At 37.0% G+C, this 23,120-nt stretch overlaps 4 protein-coding genes across 7 annotated transcripts in view; 1 reads left to right on the top strand and 3 right to left on the bottom strand.

The window, feature by feature from the left end:
* LOC139970032 (uncharacterized) overlaps nucleotides 1-23,120 on the bottom strand; it is a 445,342-nt gene that overhangs the window by 104,306 nt on the left and 317,916 nt on the right. The window lies entirely within an intron of this gene.
* The window catches only part of LOC139970009 (NLR family CARD domain-containing protein 4-like), a 261,218-nt gene that overhangs the window by 47,485 nt on the left and 190,613 nt on the right, over nucleotides 1-23,120 (bottom strand). The window lies entirely within an intron of this gene.
* Nucleotides 1-23,120, bottom strand: part of LOC139970046 (uncharacterized) — a 320,960-nt gene that overhangs the window by 245,436 nt on the left and 52,404 nt on the right. The window contains exons 5-7 of one of the 3 annotated variants that reach the window (XM_071975646.1): nucleotides 15,029-15,105; nucleotides 7,687-7,748; nucleotides 1,070-1,105 (exon numbers count right to left, since the gene is read on the bottom strand). The exons of 1 other annotated variant lie outside the window; for it this stretch is intronic. In XM_071975646.1, coding sequence (XP_071831747.1) covers nucleotides 1,070-1,105; nucleotides 7,687-7,748; nucleotides 15,029-15,105 — 175 coding nt within the window. The remainder of the gene's footprint in view (nucleotides 1-1,069; nucleotides 1,106-7,686; nucleotides 7,749-15,028; nucleotides 15,106-23,120) is intronic. One more of the 3 variants, XM_071975647.1, reaches the window with a different exon arrangement.
* LOC139970082 (uncharacterized) overlaps nucleotides 1-23,120 on the top strand; it is an 892,672-nt gene that overhangs the window by 846,659 nt on the left and 22,893 nt on the right. The window lies entirely within an intron of this gene.

Raw genomic sequence — 23,120 nt, 5'->3', positions numbered from 1 at the left:
GTTGGAAGAGAGTCAACTCTCATGCACGCAGCTTCATCTCAAATCACTATAATGTCGTTAGCTATCTACACTGTTGTGTTCATGTCTTTTATATGTAACAGACCTGAACTGGAACTTACTTGATGCACCCCTCCTACATTTAATCCACTCTGTAAGGGATTACAATATGACGCCATCACTCACTCACTAAAACATCAACCGTTCATTTCTACTAGTTTCCTTATATGTCATATAACAACAGTTCGCTCCGAGTTAGTGGTTTTATGACACAGTGTATGCTCTCGTTTCACAATGATTCATGATGCTATTACCCAACGGATACAATCCTAAACCATCACCAACCCCTCCCCGACCCCAGGGAATGATTATAATGATTTTATGATATTAAAGAATACCTGAGTAGAGATTTATGGTAGATTTGAGTAAAGACTTCTACAGTTATCCTTTTTTGTGTAGAGAAAACTGTTACCCTTGAAAAGTGAGATAAAAACTGTTTATTTTATTTTTTTATCCGTTCCTTTCACGGTTAATAAACTGTGAAAAAAAAAATCACGGAGAAATTAATGAACAAAGGATTTTCTACAAGAAATTTGAAATATCTTCTTGATACTTTTTGAATTGCTAACGATTTACGATATGCACATCAGCAGAGTCAAATAAAATAATCATTTAGCATCTGCCAGCTGGAGGGGATTGACAGTTTAAACGTTATTTTCCAATATTGTGTGAGGCTTGTAACACACCATAACACCGGACTAAACTTATTTTAAAGTATATCCGTTTCTTTGTTAAGCATTTCTTTGACTGTGTGTGCGGAAGTAAGATAATTTAGGCTTGACATTGAGAACAGTGCTATCATCATTACGAGGCATAAACTTGTAACTGGCCTATCTGAATTCCCTGTTCGATACACGACAATTATAAACCTTCCCCCCCCCCCCCCCCGATGAAAAACAATATATAATACTTCTTTGTCTTATTTCTTTTTTCACATTTATTAATACCTCTTTGTCTGTTATTAAAATTACCGTTACTAATTAACATGACCAAGAATCTGTGTCTCTCTTACCTCTTCTCCTGGAAGATCGCCCTTAGCGTCACAGGTCTGAAAGGAAGAGAAATATTATATATCGTGATATTTTGAAATGGAATTTCAGGAAAATATGATATGGCGAAGCAAAAGATATATAAGTTAAAATGATACATCTTCACAAATATCACAGTAAACGATTCATGGCAGGTAAACGCACATATACAAAGTCAATAAAGGAGCCAAACCCGTCAATGAAAAATACTCGGACTTAATAACATGAGTATACACATCAGCTTTTTATATGGAAGACATAGTTAGCTTCAAACCCGTCATCAAACACTTTGTGACGTAATCAAACACTTTGTGACGTCATTAAAAAACACTGAGTGACGTCATCAAACACTGCATGACGTCATCAAACACTGTGTGACGTCATAACGATGAACTTCTCACGAGAAGGGAATAGAGGACAGAATTCAAAGATAGACCCAAGAACATCGTGGATGTATCGATGTCATTGCAAAAATAAAGCAAAATATTGGTTAGCCCACAAAGCATCATATTGGTTAACCCCCCCCCCCCCCATTCCCATTCGTCTTAGATATTCTGTTTATATCGTTTTGTTGATCTTGTAGAGATAGCCATGAAAGTTTGGGAAATGTAGTTGTATGACGAACACATCAAATAAGAGACACAAGGGGAGAATTAAATAGACTACTGTAGATCTGTTAATATTGATAAAAAATACCATGAAATATAATAAACCCTGCACAAATTGTTTCTTTTTAAATATACCCTGTATGTATATGTTTAATTGGTAGTTTGTACATGCGCACATCATCAGTTTTCTAATATTTGACTCTCTTTGTTCAACGTTAGGCAAGGAACATTTACACCAGGAAGCGACGGTCTGTAAATTTAGGAATATTTAGAGTGGGTTTATGTAACCGATACTCCCTGTGGGTCTATTAGACAAGTACACCGCGTGAGCTCGTCATTGCTGTGTCCATATTAGCTGGACTCGGACTTGGTTTGGGTTGCTCATAAACGCTGTTCGGACTCAAGAGTATCATACTCGAACCAAGTGGTCTCGCACTAGGCTCGCAATCAGGACGTAAATGGACTCAACTACATCAGAGTGTTTCTTATACTATATATGATATAGACATATTGAATGGTTCTGATGGAAAGAGTACTAATAACAATAGATACCATGTGAGGATACAATGCCCTGGATGTTGCATTATATTATCGTAAGCACTTGAATATAATCATGAAGATACAACATTAGTCAATTTGCCGGGTGGTAAATTGTACAAAATCAACCACATTACTAGGTACTTTGAACACCCCACCTCTCCTCCCACTCCGACCCAGGCTCCTTCGAGATACTATTTTTTTTAAACTTTATTTAGCTTTATTCAAAATACGAAAGAAATACTACAAATATATTTCAACCATTATTAGTTCAGATTCACCGTTGACTTTGTTGGTATCATAATGCTGCTGCTTATTCATAATATTGTACATACAGATGATGGTAAAAAGGACGTTTCTTGAAAATGAAATAAAAACCTTTAACTGAATCTTTCAGTTAAACTTTTAAGTAGTCACCTCTCCTTTAATTTTCCTAGTATGTTAAAGTACATCAAGTTTAATAAAACCTACCTAAAATTCATTCGTTAGATTCAAGTTAAACCCAGATACGCCCTTTCATATATAAGCCTGTTTGGACACACATTCATATCAGTCACGTATATATATAAACATTAATATAATTCAATAATGAAATATAAACAATAGGGATCCCTCAAATCCCATTACAACTCAAACTACTTGAACCGAGTCACATTTAATGATTGTTGTATAGCTGCATGCAGTGACGTCAGACGTAAATATTATAGAGATGAAAATTATCCATCGATATTTTAACCAAAAAAATCAGTTTTGACTGAGACGGTGTGGAAGAGAGACACTGGAAGCACGATAGATTCATTTTTTATAAGGATTTATGTATCTGAATATTTTCTACTTTAAAATTGAGAATTTGTATTGATTCACATTGCAATTACTTATATAAGGAGAGCACATTCATATCAGTCACGTGTATATATACATTAATCTAAATCAATCATGAAATATAATCAATATGGATCCCTCCAATCCCATTACAACTCATTCTACTAAAACCGAGAAACATTTAATGATTGCTGTATTGCTGCATGCAGTGACATCAGAGGTAAAGATTCTAAAGGTGAAAATTATCCATCGATATTTTCACCAATAAAACATTTTAGACTAAGAAACACTGGGAGCACGATAGATTCATTTCGCTTTATATGTTTTTATCTGTCTCAATATTCTCTATCTTAAGAAAATTCATTGATTCACGAGGCACTAACTTCTATAAGGAGAGCGCATAGGGGTCTACATGCAGAGAAAGAAGTACAACAACAATAATAAGGAAATAGGATGAAAGTACTGGAGTACGAGCGTGGAAGGGAGACTTCATTTATTTTCATTCATTTGTACCAACCTCGTCACAAGGTTTCTAACGTATATTGTGTATTGTACGATACAAATATACATCCTGGAGAAATAACTCCTCGTCGTTGGACAATTGCAAATATTTATCTTTAAATATAATTTTCGGTACTTCAGTATGGGGACCTAGCCCCCCCCCCCCCATTAGAATCTCTAAGGAAGGTGTTTTCAACTTTGACGTAATAGGCAGCTTTATTTAAAGGAAGACCAACTTCTCCTAACACCAGAGAAAACGAAGAGAATGAACATAACCAGTGAAATCAAGGGAGCCTGCTATAAAGACAAATATGCAAGGGCAGCTACAGTAAGCTACAGGGTCGGCTATACTGAACATGTTACGACTGTTGTATGTGCTATGATGTACATTTGCCCCGAAATTAAATGAACATAAACAAGGACGGTGCAACATGATGAACAACATTCTACGGTTTCATATTTAATGTACATCGAGATGGTGACGTAACAGCGGGATAAGTTCAGTACATACCTTTAGGTGAAGACATTATTTGATTACGATACTCGTTAATGTCATTGAATTTAACTACAGTTAAGTTTTGGTTCAGAAGAATTATACCAATGTTTCACGAGGATGTATAGTGGTATGTTAGAAACGTTAAGCAGCGTCGGTTATGTCAATTATATTTTTTCAAAGTCATACACGCTACTAGTGTTCTACTAAATTTTGAAATGATATGCTTAGTTATTAATTATCATACCTATGCTCGTGATTTACTTACAGACTTTTATCTCAAAAAATATATTTGAAAGGTATGTATTTCTGTTCACTTCCAGATTTTTATAAGTTTGTTTCTATACGTTTGGAATAAACGTGATACAAACGTCTACGTGAGTTGTTCCTGTATTATTTGGCGCCCTTAACTCTCCACCCAATCCTAGACACTAACAATAAGTAATGAATGAGACTGGAAGGTATGGGTGTGACAATCAACTATCCTATACACTTGAAGATAATTATCAAGATAAATAAGCAATTAGCGGATGACAAATTATGAATATTTAAATCAGATTATCAGTTACCGACCAAACCGTAGTTGGAACAACTCCACCCACCCTCCCCGTCGTCGAATGTATGCAGTGGCGGCGGAACCGGGGGGCTTGGGGGGAGTCAGCCCCCAGTGAAAAAGTTGGGGGGCAAAGCATGATAAGCCCCCCCCCCCAAATATTTACCAAGGCTCCGAAACGTGCATCTGCCCATTTTGTAATGCATACTTGTCGATCTGACCGATGCACACGTATACTATATAGGTGTAATAATTAGATATGATAATTGATTGTCTGTATCATGCCTCATCGAATATTAGTGTTTAAAATAAGAGGGTAAGAAGCTAAGCGCTACACTCATCAAAATTTGCGTTTACACTACGAGTACACGCAAGGCGTGGAACATGGCTTTATGTTTAAACGCAATCAATTATTAAACGAACAAAAACACAATATTAGCATTTCACCTGTACTGTATAGGGTACATTCATTCATGACAGTGCTAGGTCATAGAAAATTTGTTGGCAACTTCACATGGTTTTGGAATTACCTATTTGTTAACATTAAGAAATGCTTTCTGTTCTTTCTTATGACATTTATGTCATTCAGGGGCGTCGGAGCCGGTAAAATCGGAGGTATATGTTTCAATAATTTTCAATAATGATGACGGCAAGTAGGCTAAATGTGACTACTCTGGCATGGCAGGGGTCTTGTTTTCAAGCTCGGGAAGTGCCATTTCCTGCAATCTGGGAGGCATAATTTCAAAATTTTCTCCATTACGCAACGCGCCAACCATGGTGGCGTGTAGCGTAGTTTGACCTACCAAACGTCCCCCGATAATTATGATAGTTGGCCACACTTTGTTCAGCCGTACCAATCAAAAATAGCTTCAAACGCCCCTGTAATTAATGCATTTAATTGCAAGGAGTAATTTACTACACTCAAAAACGTCTTTGCGAGTACACGTCGAGTAACAGCTACTCTCTTAAAAACACCATCGAATTTACAAATTACAATGTTTTTACAGATTTTTACGTGCAATCTGAGAAATTGCAGGCTTGAGACCCATGTTTTAGGGCTAGATATTCGCAGCATAAAACACTCGGGAAGTGCCGTTTCCGGCCATCTGTGGGGGTTTGAAAATCCCCAAATTTTCTTGTACGCTCCGCGCCAACCGATGGTGGCGCTCCGCTAAGATAGTCTCCACACATTAGCCCCCCCCCCCCAATAATTTTTCCGTTCCGCCGCGCCTGAATGTATGTATTTTGGTGTCTGTTCAAAACACGAGGGAAAAATAATACGAATATTTGTCTTATATTAATATTTTATCAAGTGAGTACATATATTTTAGTTACCATGGTATCCGTACAAGATAACAACACAGCGGGTTAGTAGAGCTACAAATATATAATACAGAGTTCCTTTCTGTTTTCTAATTTATTCCCATTTTACACAAATACGATTTTCCACCCCAAGAAAAAGGAAGAAAAAGAAGAGTATTATATCGGAACCCTTGAAATGTCATAAATAAAAATAGCTCCTCTTCCCTTCATATAAACAAATGGCCATAACAAGCATTACCATTCAGAAGAATATACCAGAGTTTATTAGTTTCAAATAAAAACCAGACCCGTCCTTTCATTATATGTATAGGCCTGCTTGGACCCACATACTTATGTCAGTGACGTATACACTACTCTGGATGAATCATAATTTAAGCAAGTGATCCTTTAAATCTCCTGTAGCTTTCTAAGCAACACAGTTAATTTATTTAACAACATTTAATTCCAAAGGAAGAATACTATAATGGATATTTCTAGCTTCTGTATTTTGTGTTGTTTTTGCTACAATCTGCTGATAACAAACTTAGCCGTAAAATGAAAGATAAAGGACCTTGAGAACGTAATGTCACTTTATTTCACCAAAATCACACCAAGAAAGAAGATAGTAGCCAGAGAAATGAAAGGTTTGGAAACAAACAAATAAAAAATGACATTAAATTTGTGGGACAAACTATTGTCTGAATATGATTAAACGATAAATACCTCACTAGTATAAGTAGCAGTCATATGATTGAAACAACATACTGTATTTAGATCTCATAATTTGTTGCAGGAGTGTCCAGTTATGTGTGAATATTATATGGACTGGTCAACGTTATAACCTATTACGCAGCATGCAGCTTTATTTAATTTTATTAAAACGTTCACGCAGTGACTCCATTCTCAACAGTATTTAAGTTAAACACTACGAAAGTATAGAAATCAACTTCAAATAAGTTTTTTGAGTCAATTTCCACATACATCTGTTCCTATTACTAACTTCCAAATTTCCCCCATCACCATTCTGTACATTTGACCAATTCGCAAAGTACCATAGAAACGGGTAAATTTAATTTGATTAGTAATTACTTGAATAAAGACCAACATTTTAAAGTAATATATCTGTTAGTGTTAAAATGCTCCATGGAAGACCCACGTCTCACACCAACAGAAACAACTAAAAACCTAAACATGACCAGTTAAAACCAGGGAGCTGCTACAGTATGATACATGGTCAGTTAAACGGACTGTTACGACTGTTGTTATGTGTTATGATGAACAATTATACATAAATAAAAATAACAGACCTGTTCAATATGATATATAACATTCTACGGTTTCATCTCAGAATAAACGTGAAGTTTATTAGATGCAAATTCACCACCTCGAATATTAATAAAACGGCATGTGTCAAAACGATTGTACAATATATAGCAAACCTGTCCAAAAGTCAATCTTTTAGCTATAACTATATGTTTACAATATCAAACTGACATGGACATTGTAATGTGTCATTATAGAACTAATGAGACTCATTTTAACAATGTTCGCACGCAAGATTCCATCCGCGCTCTCCACCCCCCCCCCCCCTGGTATCTGAAAGTTCTTTCTTTTCGACAGAACTTTTAATATTACCAGCAACACGTATAAACTTCACAGATAATCTACCACTATATTGATTTATTTACACTTCCTGAAAACAGCAATAGGGCAGCATAGCGCAAACAAGCTGACCAGACTTGCATTACTAGCAATAGCTCAATGAAAGGTGATCAAACTATTTACCTGCCATTGACCGGTTTGTAGATTCAGACGACGATACTCGTCATAGTCGAAACGATTCCAAACTGATGAAAAACATAAAAGAGAGATATGTTAATGATAAGTGCATACTTAATCTTTATTGGTCTGGAATGAAATCATAAACAATATATTCACGAGATTTATGTTGGCTCTCGATAATAACTTCATATTAGCTGAGTAATCAATCTAGTTGATTCCTTAATTTTGATCTTATTAGTTTGCTATCATTATCATATCAGTAATATAGCTGTTCAGCTTACAATCTTTATATCTCAGTAAGACTATCGATCAGTTTACTATCATTATCATCTCAGTAATATTGCTGATCAGTTAACAATCCTTATATCTCAGTCAGATTACCGATCAGTTTACTATCATTATTATCTCGGTTTTATACCTGATCAGTTTACAACTATTATCCTCTCAGTTATAAAACCACTCAGGTTAGTATTGTTATCATCTCATTAACATATCTGATCAATTATACAATTATCCTAAATGAAAGCTTATGCTCCTATTCAAACAGAAACTATCTTGGACTAAATTAAGAAACCACATCAAGATAGTCGAGTATTCGATGCTGAGATTAAGAATAATAATCCATGAGATGATGAACGGATCAGAAAACACCCAACATCAGTGATGTCATCATAAACCACGAGAGCCATAATTAAACAATGCTTAAAAAATATTGTTAAAAGATGAAAAGGGGATTTGTTTATTAGCAAATTTGAAGTTAAATTATGTATGTAAAAGAATAAACAAAACATTTTCATAACCACGTAGCTAGTCTCCATGTAAGAGGACTGCTGGATCTACTGATCTGCAGGAATAAGTTATGAGAGTGTCAGAAAATGAAGTCCAAATATCGACGGTTTAGAATATTCTAAATAATGCACAAACTGACTTTGACTTCGACTACATCGTCTCTGAATCTCTCTCTAAGTTGTTATCTCGAGATAATTTAGTATATCTATTATACACACATCTGTCTACAGTAGTCAAACATTTAATGGATCGGGGCAAACGTGTTGTTTACACTAACTACTTATGTCTTTGACATTGATCAATGATGACATCATCAGCAGAGACGTCACTCCACCATTAACAAGGGGAATCTCGATATGTCCTTTAAACACAGAACAATGCACGAGGGTACAATGTGTTCGAGTCTGAGAAATAATGTTGAGGGGTGGGGATAGAGAGGTTTGTATGTATTTACATTACTATTAATTAATTGAAATAATGAAGTTAGGTAGAATCTTAGTATAGATGTGTTATTGTACAGAGAAATGAAACATTTGATTGCTCGTGATGTTTGTAAAGCTACCCGGTTTCAAGATATTCAGCTTTATATTACAACGCATTAGTGACGTCATCAAAGATCATGAAAACCACTAATTTATATACTGATGATAGAAAAAGACTAAATGTATTTGGAATTACTTTATTGAGTTAATTTATAGAGCTACAAGACTAGACAAATTATCGATATAATCACGTGATCACAATTCCGATGTCCTGAGAGTATGTCAGTTGTGTAAGCAAACTGTATATAGTAAGACTAAATACATCAATCTCTCTACTTTTCCCTTACATGCACCGGACAGATACCCCCCCCAGACAATTATCCCCGGACGATTACCCACCCCAGTCCATAACCCCCCAGACGATTAACCACCGGACAATACCCCCTCCCCCCCCGAAAAAATACCACCCGTATATTCCCCCAAGAACAACTACCACCCGGACAGATACCCCCGAACAATAACCCCCGAGGACAAAAAAAACCCGGACAACTATCCCCCCCCCCCCGGACAACTACGTCCTCGGACGAATACCTCCTAGACAGTTACCCCCCGGATAAATACCCCGGACGAATATCCCCCTGGACATATGCCGTTAACTATAGGGGACGGATGCAGCGACGGATATATACGCAGTTCTTTTTTAGAGTTTAGTTTCCCGCAGGCCTCAACATATACCCTGGTCCCTCGGGCAACTGCGAGCGCATATTTACAATTGGGTCAGGGTGCCGGTTAAACCAGGGAGTTGTTATGGAACAAAATCCCTGGTTAAACTGGCACCACTAGGGTCGTTGTGTGCTCTGGCACTTTCAATCTCCTCCCGACTTTTTAAAAAGATTCGAGTTTTCCATATAAAAGCCCCCCAAACTCCTGGATAGTGTTTGACAACGGACCGAGGCCCGGGTAAGATAGATGTGGGGACGGCAGTTGGAGGGTGGGGCATTGTTCACTGATGGAAGTAACTAATAATTTACTATTAGTTCTAGTGACACTATTCTGTATTATTAATCTCCGAACAATTCCGGCTTATTGCGACTACCATTTTTAAGTTTTCTTCTGAGTAATTTAACCTGATGTTTTGTTATGTTATGTTATGTTAGTTTTTGTATAGCGCTTTATATGGCACTATCAAATTTGGTTATATCAAAATAATAATCTGATATATCAGATTAAGAAAATTTGCTTTCATGGCCCTTATAGGTTTTCGTACCACGGGGTTCACGAGCTAAAGGTCCGCTTGGTTCAAGGGCTCAGGCGGGGGGGGGGGGGGGACTTGGGCGTGTTTTGGTTTAGTTCGGGTAGTAACCTGGGTGAGGTATCTTTTCGCGGGAAGAGTTTTCCCGGAGATAATTGCCGGGGTGGGGTAATTGTCCTCGGGGAAATTGTCAAGGGGGTACTTGTCCGGGGGTAATTGTCGGGGGTATTTGTCCTCGGGGGTGTATGTCCGAGGGGTAGTTGTCCCGGGGGTAATTGTCCTCGCAGGTATACGTCTTCGGGGTTTTTTGTCCGGGGGTGATTGTCAGGGGGTACTTGTCCCGGGGGTATGAGTCCGAGGGGTATATGTCCGGGGGTATTTGTCCCGGGGGGTAGTTGTCCGGCAACTCCTACATGTAGGCGGAAGGTTAGTATAATCTAGCATCGTGTTACTATGACTTGATATGCACAATTATAACATCGAACAATAACACTGTCCAAATTTCTAAGAAGTTTCAAGAAACCTACATTAAAGTATATTATCGACATAAGTGTTGATGGAGACAAAAAACACTTACATGTAAACAACTATGAATGAAGATATCATATCAACATAATATATGTTTTGTGTCGTGGTTTGTCTTTCAGAACATCAATAAGGCCGTGACAAAAGTACAACACGAACTAAACAGAAATATCAGCAGCAATTGTATACAATTACAATACTTGTTGAATTGAAATAGAACGGACCATTGTAATATCTCTTTGTTTCTATTTGTTGACATTTTCTGATTCCGGAATTTAAATGCGAGCCTAGACTATTGCCGCCGATCTTACAAAGATATCATAATTGCAGTGCGCACTCTATTAAATACTCGTTTGTCTTATCGGTTCAGATCTACCCACCTGCTATAACTAACTGCTAGTCCCTAATTTTACGGTTATGATTCCGTAACAATACTGTTGACGATATGACTAATGCTCATTTCCATTAAACTCAAGAAGCACGTATCTAGTTTGAATAACCATGATAATTCCTTTTTCATCAGAGACTACCATAGCCTGCAGCATAGTTGCATCCATGATTATTTACTTGATCCAAGCAAAGGATGAAAACTTTCTCTTGAGCATTAGTTTTATTTAATGAGCAAGAACATTCTAGGTCTGAGTCGGGTACCCGAATACCCGGGTACACGACCTAACATTCGGGTACCCGAATCGAAAACACTCAAAACGGGTACCCGTTTTCTGAGAGAAGGGGGGGGGGTCGCGTAATTGCTACGCGATTGCTTTCATGATTTCATGTTTTGATTAATCAAGACTCGCGAATACGGAAGATTATTTTAATGAAATAACTTTCTTGTAGTGTAGGTGGCTGTTTTAATTGCTTAATATTTCCAGTGTTAGCCGTTCGTAATGGTTCCTTTTCCTGTGTGGATAAAATCGCTCAACGCAGAAAACGAAAATATTGTTCCGGTAAAAACTACTCAAAAGTGAAATATCTAATCCATCGCAACAGCAAATGTGTACGTACTACGTACAATACTATAATACCTCTTCAAAACATAGCACATATTTTCCAAACAGTTGCTAACAATAGCTAATTGAAAGTTGTATACAGGGCTACGTTTTGTGTGTGTGTGTAAAAAACGATGTGGTGTTAGGCTAGCGTGTGGTCGAAGATAACAGTAATAATGAAAGTATTCCATGGATAGTTTAGTTCCAGCCAACTGCCTTACAATTTGAGCAAATAAGCAGATTCTTAGGCTAGCTTTCCCCATTGACTTAGGCTTGTTGTTTACTACCATGTGGTCAAAGATAACAGCAATAACGAAATTATTCGGTGAATATTTTTAGTGCCGGCTAATTGCGACACAATTTAAGCGAATAAACAGATGGTTAGGCTAGATTTCAATGTTGACTCTTTGTGATTTTTGGCTACCAATTGGTCGGAGATTTGTAGGGATTTATGCAAACATAGTTTGATTAGTGCACGTATCTTTGTTTTCATCAAGCAGCTAGCCCTGGTAGTCCATATCAAGTGCTTTCCTCTGAGAGGTACAGCTAATGTATACGTTCGCGCATGCGTAAATATTGGAATTCTCAAAATTGCTATATTTTTTTTATTCATTTATAAATAGAAGGAAAAACTGGCAAGGAAATTTAAGGGATGTTAAAATGGATTATAGACGGGATAACAAACAAGAAAATTCAATGCTCTTTACTAAACGTTTATTACAAATTCGATCGTTTATATCGATTAATCGCTACACGGTCACAGCCGTTTAATGCAAGTTTAATGCAAGTTGACTCGGCAGAAATTTATTACGGGGAATCCCGTCTTGGCAACTTTTGACATGCAGGATTTGAAATCATATTGTGGGAATCTCGCAATCCCGCGGCTAATGCGAACCTTGGATTGTAGTAAAAGAAACAGTCGCAAGTATTTTTATGAAAGGTTTTTCTTTATTTCATGTGCTTTTGCATTTTTATTTATTATACATCAAAACATGACATTCAGTTGTTCATAACAACATGAGTATCGTTTGAAAACGTATATTTCGGAGATGTAATGTAAGGTGGCATAGTAATCTGCCATGTATGTACATAATACATTGTTTTTGACTAGCGACGTATATAACATTAAAGCAAGACGCACATATACTGTAAGCTCTTTAGTCAAATCACCCCACCCCCACCCACACTCCCCTCCCCCCAAAAAAGAAAGACCATAACAACCAACGAGTAAACAGCACATAAGTAAGAAGCGCGGCGTGAAGTATTTATACCTGCCCTCCTGCACCCGACCTCTCGCCTGTACTCGTTTCTTCCTAGTAATGCAATTGGTTAGTTTTAATTAACTTAAACGATTACAATGAATCATATAGCGTCTACAATTTTTTTAGACGTATGTAGACAAGATGGTGAATCATACAGATCAAACATTACTGATCTATTCTTGTATTTACGCGTTGACCGATGAATAAAACTATACTTGAATTGTATCTGAATCCCTCTCTTAACTACTACTTGCAAGATTAGTGGTTTCTCTAATATTTAATTTTTCTTTATGACAGTTTAGCATCTCAGCGAAAAATCAAACAAAAATATTAAGTTAAAACTTCGACAGATTACACGCGTTAAATGGAATAAAGTATACATCGTTACGTCATGTAGTATATAATACCGATGTAAAACTGTACCGAATCGATACACAATATGTATATTGATAGCTCGAAAATTAAACTAGTACTCATCAAATAAGCATGAAGCCTGTTTGATGCACATTTCGCTTTGTATGCAGATTTACTGATCAAAAATGTAAATTTGATATTTTTCTTTGATAGTTTAATGTTATTAAAGGGTGCGATACGAAAACCCCAGAAGCGGCAGAATTTTTAGATAGGGTCGTCAGGAAGAAGCTTAACCTCAAAATTGTACAGAACGTTTCCGAGAGCTCAAGCGGGGTAGAGGGGCTTTCCCTGGAATATATTTAAAGCCCTGGTTGGTTCCACGAGGGGAAGCCCCCTGAAGTTTTTGCATTTGGTGATATCCCTTGTTCTCTCGTAGCGAGTTTAAAGCACTAAAACACAAAACAGATGTAATAAATAAATTATATTTATCTATAATGTATTCCAAGCAGGCTGGTGGGGATCCGATGGACTTAATGGGGGGGGGGGGGGGGGGGGTCAGGGGCGAAGCCTCTGGAAGCTGCTTCATTTTATTGGCCAAATATATCCAAATCTGGGGAAATGTAGACGTAAGGGGAGTAACAGACAGACCGATTCTGTTTTCTTTTCTTCGTTTTTGTATTATGACTCTTACATTCGTAAGTGCATAAATGAAACAAAATAAAATATGGTTTAAAATTCACATATAGTTTTAAATGCTTTCCCTCATATGATTGCCCACATTTTATTTATAATAAATTATATAATTATATAATTATAAGTCAAACTATGACTCAGAATGTATCATTTGAAGTCTAAACTTGCCATTTTCTGGGGAAAGACCACAGACCTTCCCCTCCCTCCCTCCTTCCTATACATGATGTCGGCTTTGACGACCCTCCGTTCCGGTACAAAACTGCAGAACGAGTGTCTTATCTTTGCCTTTATAATAAAGTATTTATGCTAATATTACCTATTTGCAGATTTCGAGTACGATACATCTAGCACCAGCAGTTCCGATACATTTTTGGTCTCTGTTTTGTCTTCGTTTATTTTTTAATATTCTATGCAGCAATTTCAGAGAAACAAAAACTTCGTTTGCAAAACTTGGAAAAGAAGTTAAATTAAACTTTGCGGCTTTATTCTGTAATTCAGATGGAAAAAAGGGTTTAAAGCGGAGGTGTGAATGTGTTTAAATGTGTGTTTTACGGGGGCTTGGGGGGGGGGTGGTTGACAGACTCCGACGGGCACAATATTACTTGAAAACCTTACACAATAATTTTTGCAGTGTAATTAAGTTGCCCAAAGAAATGTAAGGCATCAATTGATGCGATGGCTACTCAAAACCTGTTATAAGGCAGGGATCTCGAAGGAGCGAAATGAAAGGAATATGACCTATCTCTTAAATCAACCCATCGTAGCAATATTAAGTGTTGTTACATTTCTATTATTCAGTTCGTTGTTTACTATCACAAGACTCTGTTTTGGGTGTCTCCTTCATATAAAATGGCAATCATGTGTTGCTGATTCATTACTCTCTTGTATGTAAATCAACAACAATCAACAAGTCAACAGGCATTCACATAGTTGGTCAAGCCTTGAGAAAAATGTAAGAAATTTTAAGTGTCCATTATGACGTCATTGTGACAATACCTTTCACGTTTCTTGACTTCAGGGATGATGGAATGGATCCAACCGGTATAGTGACTGGCAGATCGTACCGATGAAACCTATGAATAGAAGTAGAGTAATCATCGTGTAAGATGTAGAAGACGTAGAGGAATGTCCTCCTAGTCAGGTGTATTGTTTACTAAATCTATGAAGATAAAAACGCAAACAATATATAACAAGGAAATAAATCACATCTGATTGATCATTATGATCAGAATTAATTATCATCACAAGTCTTGTGTTCAAACAATTCTACGAAAAATAAACTAGAATGGAAATAGTATTGTAGATAATAATGATGATAGTTGGAACTGCTGTGTGTATAAATTGTATGTGGTTGATATTGTGAAATGTATAGCAGTCCACATTATCAGAATTTGCTAAACTGTTTACATGTTTACATAATCAATTAAGATAAAGTTGTTCAAACATGTAGAAATACAACATTGTACACAACAAACGGAGTAAACGAAGTAAATCCTCTTAACAACCGCTTGCCATTTTTCACTCGGATCACGTGATTTATATCGTATGTTATTTTTGGCAAATGTATTGATGATATAGTTCGTCTTCGTGAATCCTCGCTTTAAATGAGAACTAAAATGTCTGAGATTGTTAGAGTTCAGTGGTAAGATACGAAATCTAGAAAAATAAATCTTAAAGCTGAAAAAAATTCTTTCTTAATCTCAAAAGAGTTTAAGATGCTACAAATAACATATTTCAATGTAACGGCGGGATAACAAACCTGCAAAACATACACTAAAACGGAGGAAGAATGTAAGGGAGAGGGGTAGGAGGGTCGAGGACATAGCAACATTCTTGACTGGGCGCAACTATTTGTCATCTCGGGTTGGAGTTAAACACAAATTGTTACTATTATATGATATACCAACGTTATTTAAGTATTTATTCAATATCAACCTTCATAATTATATCACACTGCACGCATTGTTTTTGTCATTGATCTAAATCAAATTGTACAAAATTATAACAAAATTATTTTTGTGGAGTTGATAATAATAACCTTAACCATTACACAATCGAATCTTCCTATTTAACTATGTTCTCAATAAAGAGTTGCATGTGTCCAAAATATCCGACCCCCTTCATACCGAGGAGTTATTAAGACTTCCTGGTCATACTTTGCTAAGAATACACTAATGCCATCGTCGTTGATTCACAAAAGAAAAGTTTTATTGGAATATGGAGGAACAAACACTGAGGGGAAGTGGAGCAAGTGACTTTGATTTTACGCAAGAAACCACTAGACTGTCAAATTATCTGAAACCCTCTCAAAATAAATAATCTGTGCATTCCTTTCCACAGGTTCAATTACCGTATTTGAATGTTTTTAGCAACAGTTGTCTTTATACCGGTACTTTTGAACTGCATATTTTATCATTATTATTATTATTTTGAAGACAAATAGCAAATTTTTAGACATTAAGGCACTTGTTACAAACACACAACAACAAGAGGGCACTTGAGTTTATCAAGCATGAAATGAAATTATCTGGAATTAACCGGTAACAGATAGTGCATAATATCCAATAAATATGTTAAAGTCTAGCTCAGTATCATCCTACCTTATACCTGAATTGCCCAGTTCTATGTAAAACACTGCTCCGGACAATGTAAAGAAAATATATAGGTTACGTACCTTGTATCTCATTAGCATAATTAACGCATAGATGCTGCTATTTCTTATGTAAAACTTTTTCTTACAATCGTTAGTTTTCCGTATCTATCCAGTGACTGGTTAAACAGGCGCTTTTGAATATTTCACTAATCTTATATATAATGTAAGGGTTATAGCGGACATAACAACTCAATTTACACATGTAGGCAAAATACTGGAAATAATTGTTGAACTAATAATTTATAACGCTGCAGCATTAAAAACTATTTATTAAAGGTTATATTTTAATAAAAGGGTTCTCCCCGTTTAAACTCCTCCCAACGGACGCAAGTCATATTTGGAGCCCACCCCCACCCCTCCTTTCTAAAGATAACCAGAATGCAAAATGCATTGAGGTTTCGATGAATTCAATGCAGTAGACTTCTGCTTGTTAGTATAACCAGAACTAGCTGTTACAATAACACTATGCATGCTAACACAGGTCAGTCTACTGTACGTGGCTATACACACCTCCAAAACATTAGGGGTCTTTTACTCGATGTAATGAATCCACACACCAAGTATTAGAGGTATCCGCGATTTCCATCGTTACATATCATGTAAAAGGTTTTTCAGAGTTTGACCTCTGGTGACATATGGGAGATTTGACCTCACAAGCATTTAGGATTCTTGTACTCAATATGGCAAATCCATATACCATGTATGAAAAGTATCCATGATTTCTACCCTGAGAAATCTGGTTGTGAAGGTTTTCAGGCCTCGACAATTATTTTTGAAAGTAATCGCTATTTGGCGACCGTGACTAAAAATCTACTCGCCAAATTCCACTCACCACTAGGCCTATGATTGTTGGTCAAGTCTCCAAAGTACAGATCTGCAACATCAATACTTTCTATGAACAAAGGTTAGGCAGTTAGGCAGATGCAAAGCGCTACGTAATTGCACATTAGAAAGTTATAATTTTTCACTACGAAATTAAAACCTTTTTACACCAAAAGTAAGTGTTGAACAAAGTAAAACATGACGTAGAATCTTAAATAAGCAGGTAGGCCTACTGTAGTGTCTCAAACAATTAAAAATACAACATCTGTAAAATACCTACGAAGGTCACAACGAAACTACATCAAACCTGAAATAAATAGACGAAAACGTCCAACAGAACCGCTGTATTACAAAATACACCTTTCTGCACGCAGAATAAGGCTTCCGAGCGGCACGTTGAAGCCAATGCAAATATGTTCGTATTTTCAGTTTTACATTCTACGGATGCCCATAAGCTCATTAGCAATTGCCAATAGCCTCATATTCGTATGAGGCGTAACGAGCACGTTATCTGATAGGCTGGTTGGTGAGAGATACGGTAGCTTATAAAACAAGGTTTCCAAAATTTGACCCTGGTGACCCCAAATGACCTTTGATCTCCACAAACAAACATAGGCTGTTGCTCCTCAATGTGGTCCTCCTATTCACGAAATGTGAGATTGGTCCAAGTTTACCTCCTTGAGATATCGTGTTTACAAGATTTTCAGTATTTGGCCCTTGTGACCCCAAATGACCTCCCCACAAAACAATAGGGTTCTTCTACTCAATGTGGTACCTATATACACCAAATTTTAGATTGGTCCAAGCTTCCCTACTTGAGATATCGTGTTTACAAGCGAGGCGTCACACACACACGTACATACCTGTACGTCCGCAGACAAAAGGTGTGTAGTCAAGTCATCGTCCTTGGAGGTCCGATAATACAAACACACCCACACACACGCACACATACACACACACTCTCCGCCTGTATGACTGCATACGTTACGATTATCATCGAAACCAAAAAAAGCGTTAATCCCTGGAGACAGATTGATGAACAGTGAAGTGTTCAAACTTGCTTAAATTTACAGGTCAAACACTCTTCATCTTGGTTTTATTGATACAATTTATCTATAAAACTATAAAACTATAAATCGCCGAGTTTGTCGTCCTGTATAATGGTTATTACACCATGTGGCTGGGGTTAAAACAATGTGTAGTGTTGGGATAACTGAGCGTGTGTACAGGGGCGTATCCAGGGGGCGCAACAGGCGCGCCCCCCCCTATTGGCCGTCACCAAAAAAAAAAAAGTTTAGCAAAAAAAAATAAAAAAATTGATGACGACCTTTAAGTGAGATGTCGGTGATCGCTCAACCCCCCCCCCCCGTATGCTTTATTTTTTGTTTGCCAAAAAAAGGTTCTGGCGAAGTTCGGCGGCATAATAGTTTTAGAAACATAGATGGTAATTGTGTTTGTATTATCACTATAAACACTAAGTGACATGCCAGCCATACTAAATTGTGCATTTTGTGTCCATATTTACTGGAAATGTTGCTTATTATTAAGGTCGAAAAATGGATCACATATGGCCATGGGCGGCGATCCTGGGGGGAAGGGGGGATATATCCCCCCATGAAAATGGGTGGAGGGGATGTAATACACCATATCCCCCCCCCCACCAAATGCCAGGGATAAGAATATTTTCATGCCTACATTTATGCATCATCGTTAATTTACGGCTCTTTTTTAGCTTCATTTCTCGCCTACCATAAACGCAGTGCGATCTTTTCAAATAAAGCGTCTTTATAAAGCAAGAATAGTTGACTGTAGGCTTCATTGGCCCTATATGTATTATTGCGCCCACGGTATTGATATAGTACATATATGCACCCTCATAGTATTCATATAGGCCCTATAGTAGGCCTACACACGTACATGTTCCCTCGAACAGCTGAGAATCTCATGTTACCAGGGTAATGCTTAATACACGTTTCACCTGGATGCCCTAGCAATCGGTACCTAGGAATGTAACTATGTGTAATTGTGTATTGCATGTGTATAGGCCTATAATAGCCTGCATGAGGCCATTTTCTTCATCGAATAATATAAAAGAGCTCTCGAACATTCTAACGTTGCGCCTGAAACAAGATTGACAGGGGCAATTTTCCCAAAATAACACCCGAAATTAATAAAAAGGTATTTTGGATCCTGATTATGAGTTATTTCGGACATGACATCCCTATTTTAAAGTTGGGTATATGCCGCCTGGAAACCTTGGGAAGTGCCGTTTCCGGCCATCTAGAAGGTTTGTTAATCCCAAACTTTTCGTGTACGCTTCGCGCCAACCCATGGTGGCGCTACGCTTAGATAGTCAACAAGGTCATATCCCCCCCCCCCCCACTCGGAAGTACGGATCGCCGCCCATGCATATGGCACCATTTTGCATTTCAGCTCACCCCTCCCCTTAGACCCATCCCCCAAGATGGCGATCATTCATGCCTGAAGCCCCCCTTATTGGAAAATCCTGGATACGCCCCTGTGTGTATACATACGAAATCGGTCAACAAAGTTGAGAGAAGATAGTGACTTACTTTAATTAGGTATGCAAAATTCGGGTTTATGGTTCTTCAACAGTTCAAAACTTAGATCATGTCTTACGTAATCGTTGATTTATTGAGAGCAAACAACATTGTTGAAAAATTGGCAACGCGTTATGTAAACGCTGAAACACCTAGCCCACCCGTCACGAAGTGTGCACAACTTTATCTTGCATTCTTATGCCTAGAGGTCTATGCGTAGAGTATTCATGTTTCTCTTCATGCGTTCTGAAAGCGTAGATTCGCGATATTTAGACACAATTACTTTACATGTTTTCACCCTATTCGCTGCGATTTGACGGGAGGAAAACCCCGGATGTGCGACCGACGGAATACAATAACCCACAGATCTCTACTAACTGTATTTCCAGGAACACAACACCTCTCTTTCGGTTTCTTTTCTGTTTTATTTTCCTTTCTTTTTCTTTTTACTTGTCGACCATGTTACTATCACAATATACTTATGTTCAGTTTTAATCAACATACCACCATGATTCATGTAAAACATCGCAAATTATGACGCAATGAATTCATTTCAACAAGTGAATAACTGCTTCTTCTTTTTTTCCTTCTCAGCAACAAAACTAAATGAACAGTGGCCATATTTACGACCTGGATATGACCCTGACAGTTGTATAAGTGTTTATTCTGATTGTTAACTTGTAGGTTCATTCATTGTGTACCGGGGATAGAAATATGTACTTCATTTTGCTAGCGTGTGTTATAACAATACCGTAAACCATTTGGAAGAAAGTTTGAGGGCGATGATGACAGCCTTCTAAGCCTTTCTATATTCGCTAAAAACAGTTAAGTTGCAAATTTGAAATCGATTTCTAGTTGTCGTTATCCATTATACATTTTAAACTTCGATAGAATAATTTAATCACTTTCGCCTGTTCTGTGTAGATAAAAAGAACTAGTGCTGTATATAATTCGATATTTAAAGAGATAAAATATCTCATCAAACGAATCTTAAAGGATCTCAAGTAATTTGTTTTCTTGCTCGTGTTGTTGTTTGCTTGTTAATGATTTATGGCTGAGAAATATCTTAACTTGGTTATTATTACTATATTTCAGATTTGGTAAGACGACATGAATCTTCGAATTATAACTTTCTCCCTGCTAAACACGAGCAATATTTTATCTTCACCGTTTAACCGTTTAATCAACTTCACAGAACAAAACTGTTCTCCATAAAACTAGGCAATTAAGAACCCGCAATGTTTGTAGTCACATATTAGATATGTGAATTATATTAAGGGCTATTTAATTGTGTGCTAATTGGGCAGACTTCCATACACCAACGAGAAGTACATAAAGGGAAAAAACAAAGAAAGGGAAATAAAACAATCCTTCTATCAAATTAGGGAGAGAAGCAAGTGAGGGATATATTAAACAACCAAGGAAATCAAGTTTACTCATTTAAAATATATAAACAAAGAATAATAATGAGAACACGCCGTAATATCATGGCATATGACATACAGTATCACTAAATGGCTGTTAGATATATACCTAACCCGTATTGAATAAAAAGATGCATTATTCCCAGCCACTGATAGACACGGACTGACCTACTTATCGTCGGTTTCCATGGTTACGTTGTATGACAGTTACAACATTCCAGGTGTACACTAGACGCGTGTCCCGTTTTTCTATTCATTATCTTTAACCCTGGCTCGTGTCATCTATTGTTATGCTAATTAGGTATTTACGGGAGATCCAGGTGTGTCATCTTTACTGTTAACTTATTTTACTTTAGAAATAAATTGTTTGAATCAATCGTCTGTGCAGAAAACTATTGTAGAAGTAGAGTAGGCCTACTGTGTGTACTAAAACGGTGATAATGTTATCGGGTAGAAACGGAATTGATTTGAAGGTCTCCCTAAAAAAGATGATGTGCGAAGGGGGGGGGGGGAGGCGAAGGAAGGGGTGGTGGTGGGTGCAGGTAAGGTGTCTGAAGGGGAGTGGGGCAGAGGAAGCGAGACTAAAATTACCCAAGAGCACACTGGGATTGGGGTAAAGTATTTAGTCTAGATAGGGAATCAACATTCTCCGTTACATTTTGTTTATAGTCAGACCAAACAAAACCCCCGAAGTGTGTTATTTCCAGTAATATTTTTCTCCGCGGTCACAGTTATTCCTAGAATGGCGGTGTTTCACATATAACATACGTTAAGCATCGTTCGTTATTATATATTTCATTCATGTAACTACTCAATAGCTTTTGCCTTTTCTTTTGAGATTTGGGTGATGCGCGGTGGGGGGGGGGGGGTTGACGGGTGCGACTTAAATATTTTCTTTTTTAGTAACACGTCAGCTGTAAGTTGAAGATGTTACTGATTATGTTGTGAATGGTAAAGACGGAAAGGAGAAACTTTTACGAGGTTTGATCTGTAAGACCAAACAGGGCAAGAGGAGGAGAGAGAGGAGGGGTTGGTTTGGGTTGGGGGAGGGGGTCTAAAATAACACTACATTGGAACGGACCAAGCAGGGACATCATGATCGAATCAAGTATGACGTAACATTAATACGAGGAATATTAAAATATTAAACAGTTTTGTTTAAAGTTATCAATTATACAAAGTTGAAGCTCTCGGTTAATTTGTAATTATTGTTTAAAAATTAGGTTAAAATATAAGCATAAATCATAATTAAGCTTATTTTGTATAACGTCGTATTTCAAACTATAACGAAAAAAGGGATGTAGTTTAAGCGGATTAAATTTGAACCTTTGAAATGAATCAGATATACAGATTTGCCTTTAATGATATTTATGGCAGTACATTGTTTTAACTATATAGTTAAGTCAATTGCAATTATATATTTCCTTTTAGTTAACTTTTATTTTGTTTTAATTAGTTAACTTATTTTGAGTAACAATTTTTTTAAATTTTGACAACCAAAACTATTTTATTGGTTGCTTCTTTTGTATGAATTTAATTTTGGTATCATAATCTGATCAACATTTGGAGGAGTTTATGCTATTATTATTGCCATCATTTTACTACTTTAAAATTAATAACGATTTTCA

Source organism: Apostichopus japonicus, chromosome 7 (assembly GCF_037975245.1).
Source record: "Apostichopus japonicus isolate 1M-3 chromosome 7, ASM3797524v1, whole genome shotgun sequence".
NCBI lineage: Eukaryota > Metazoa > Echinodermata > Holothuroidea > Aspidochirotida > Stichopodidae > Apostichopus > Apostichopus japonicus.
Note: the sequence above shows the minus strand (reverse complement) of the source record. Positions and strands in the feature narration are given on the sequence as shown.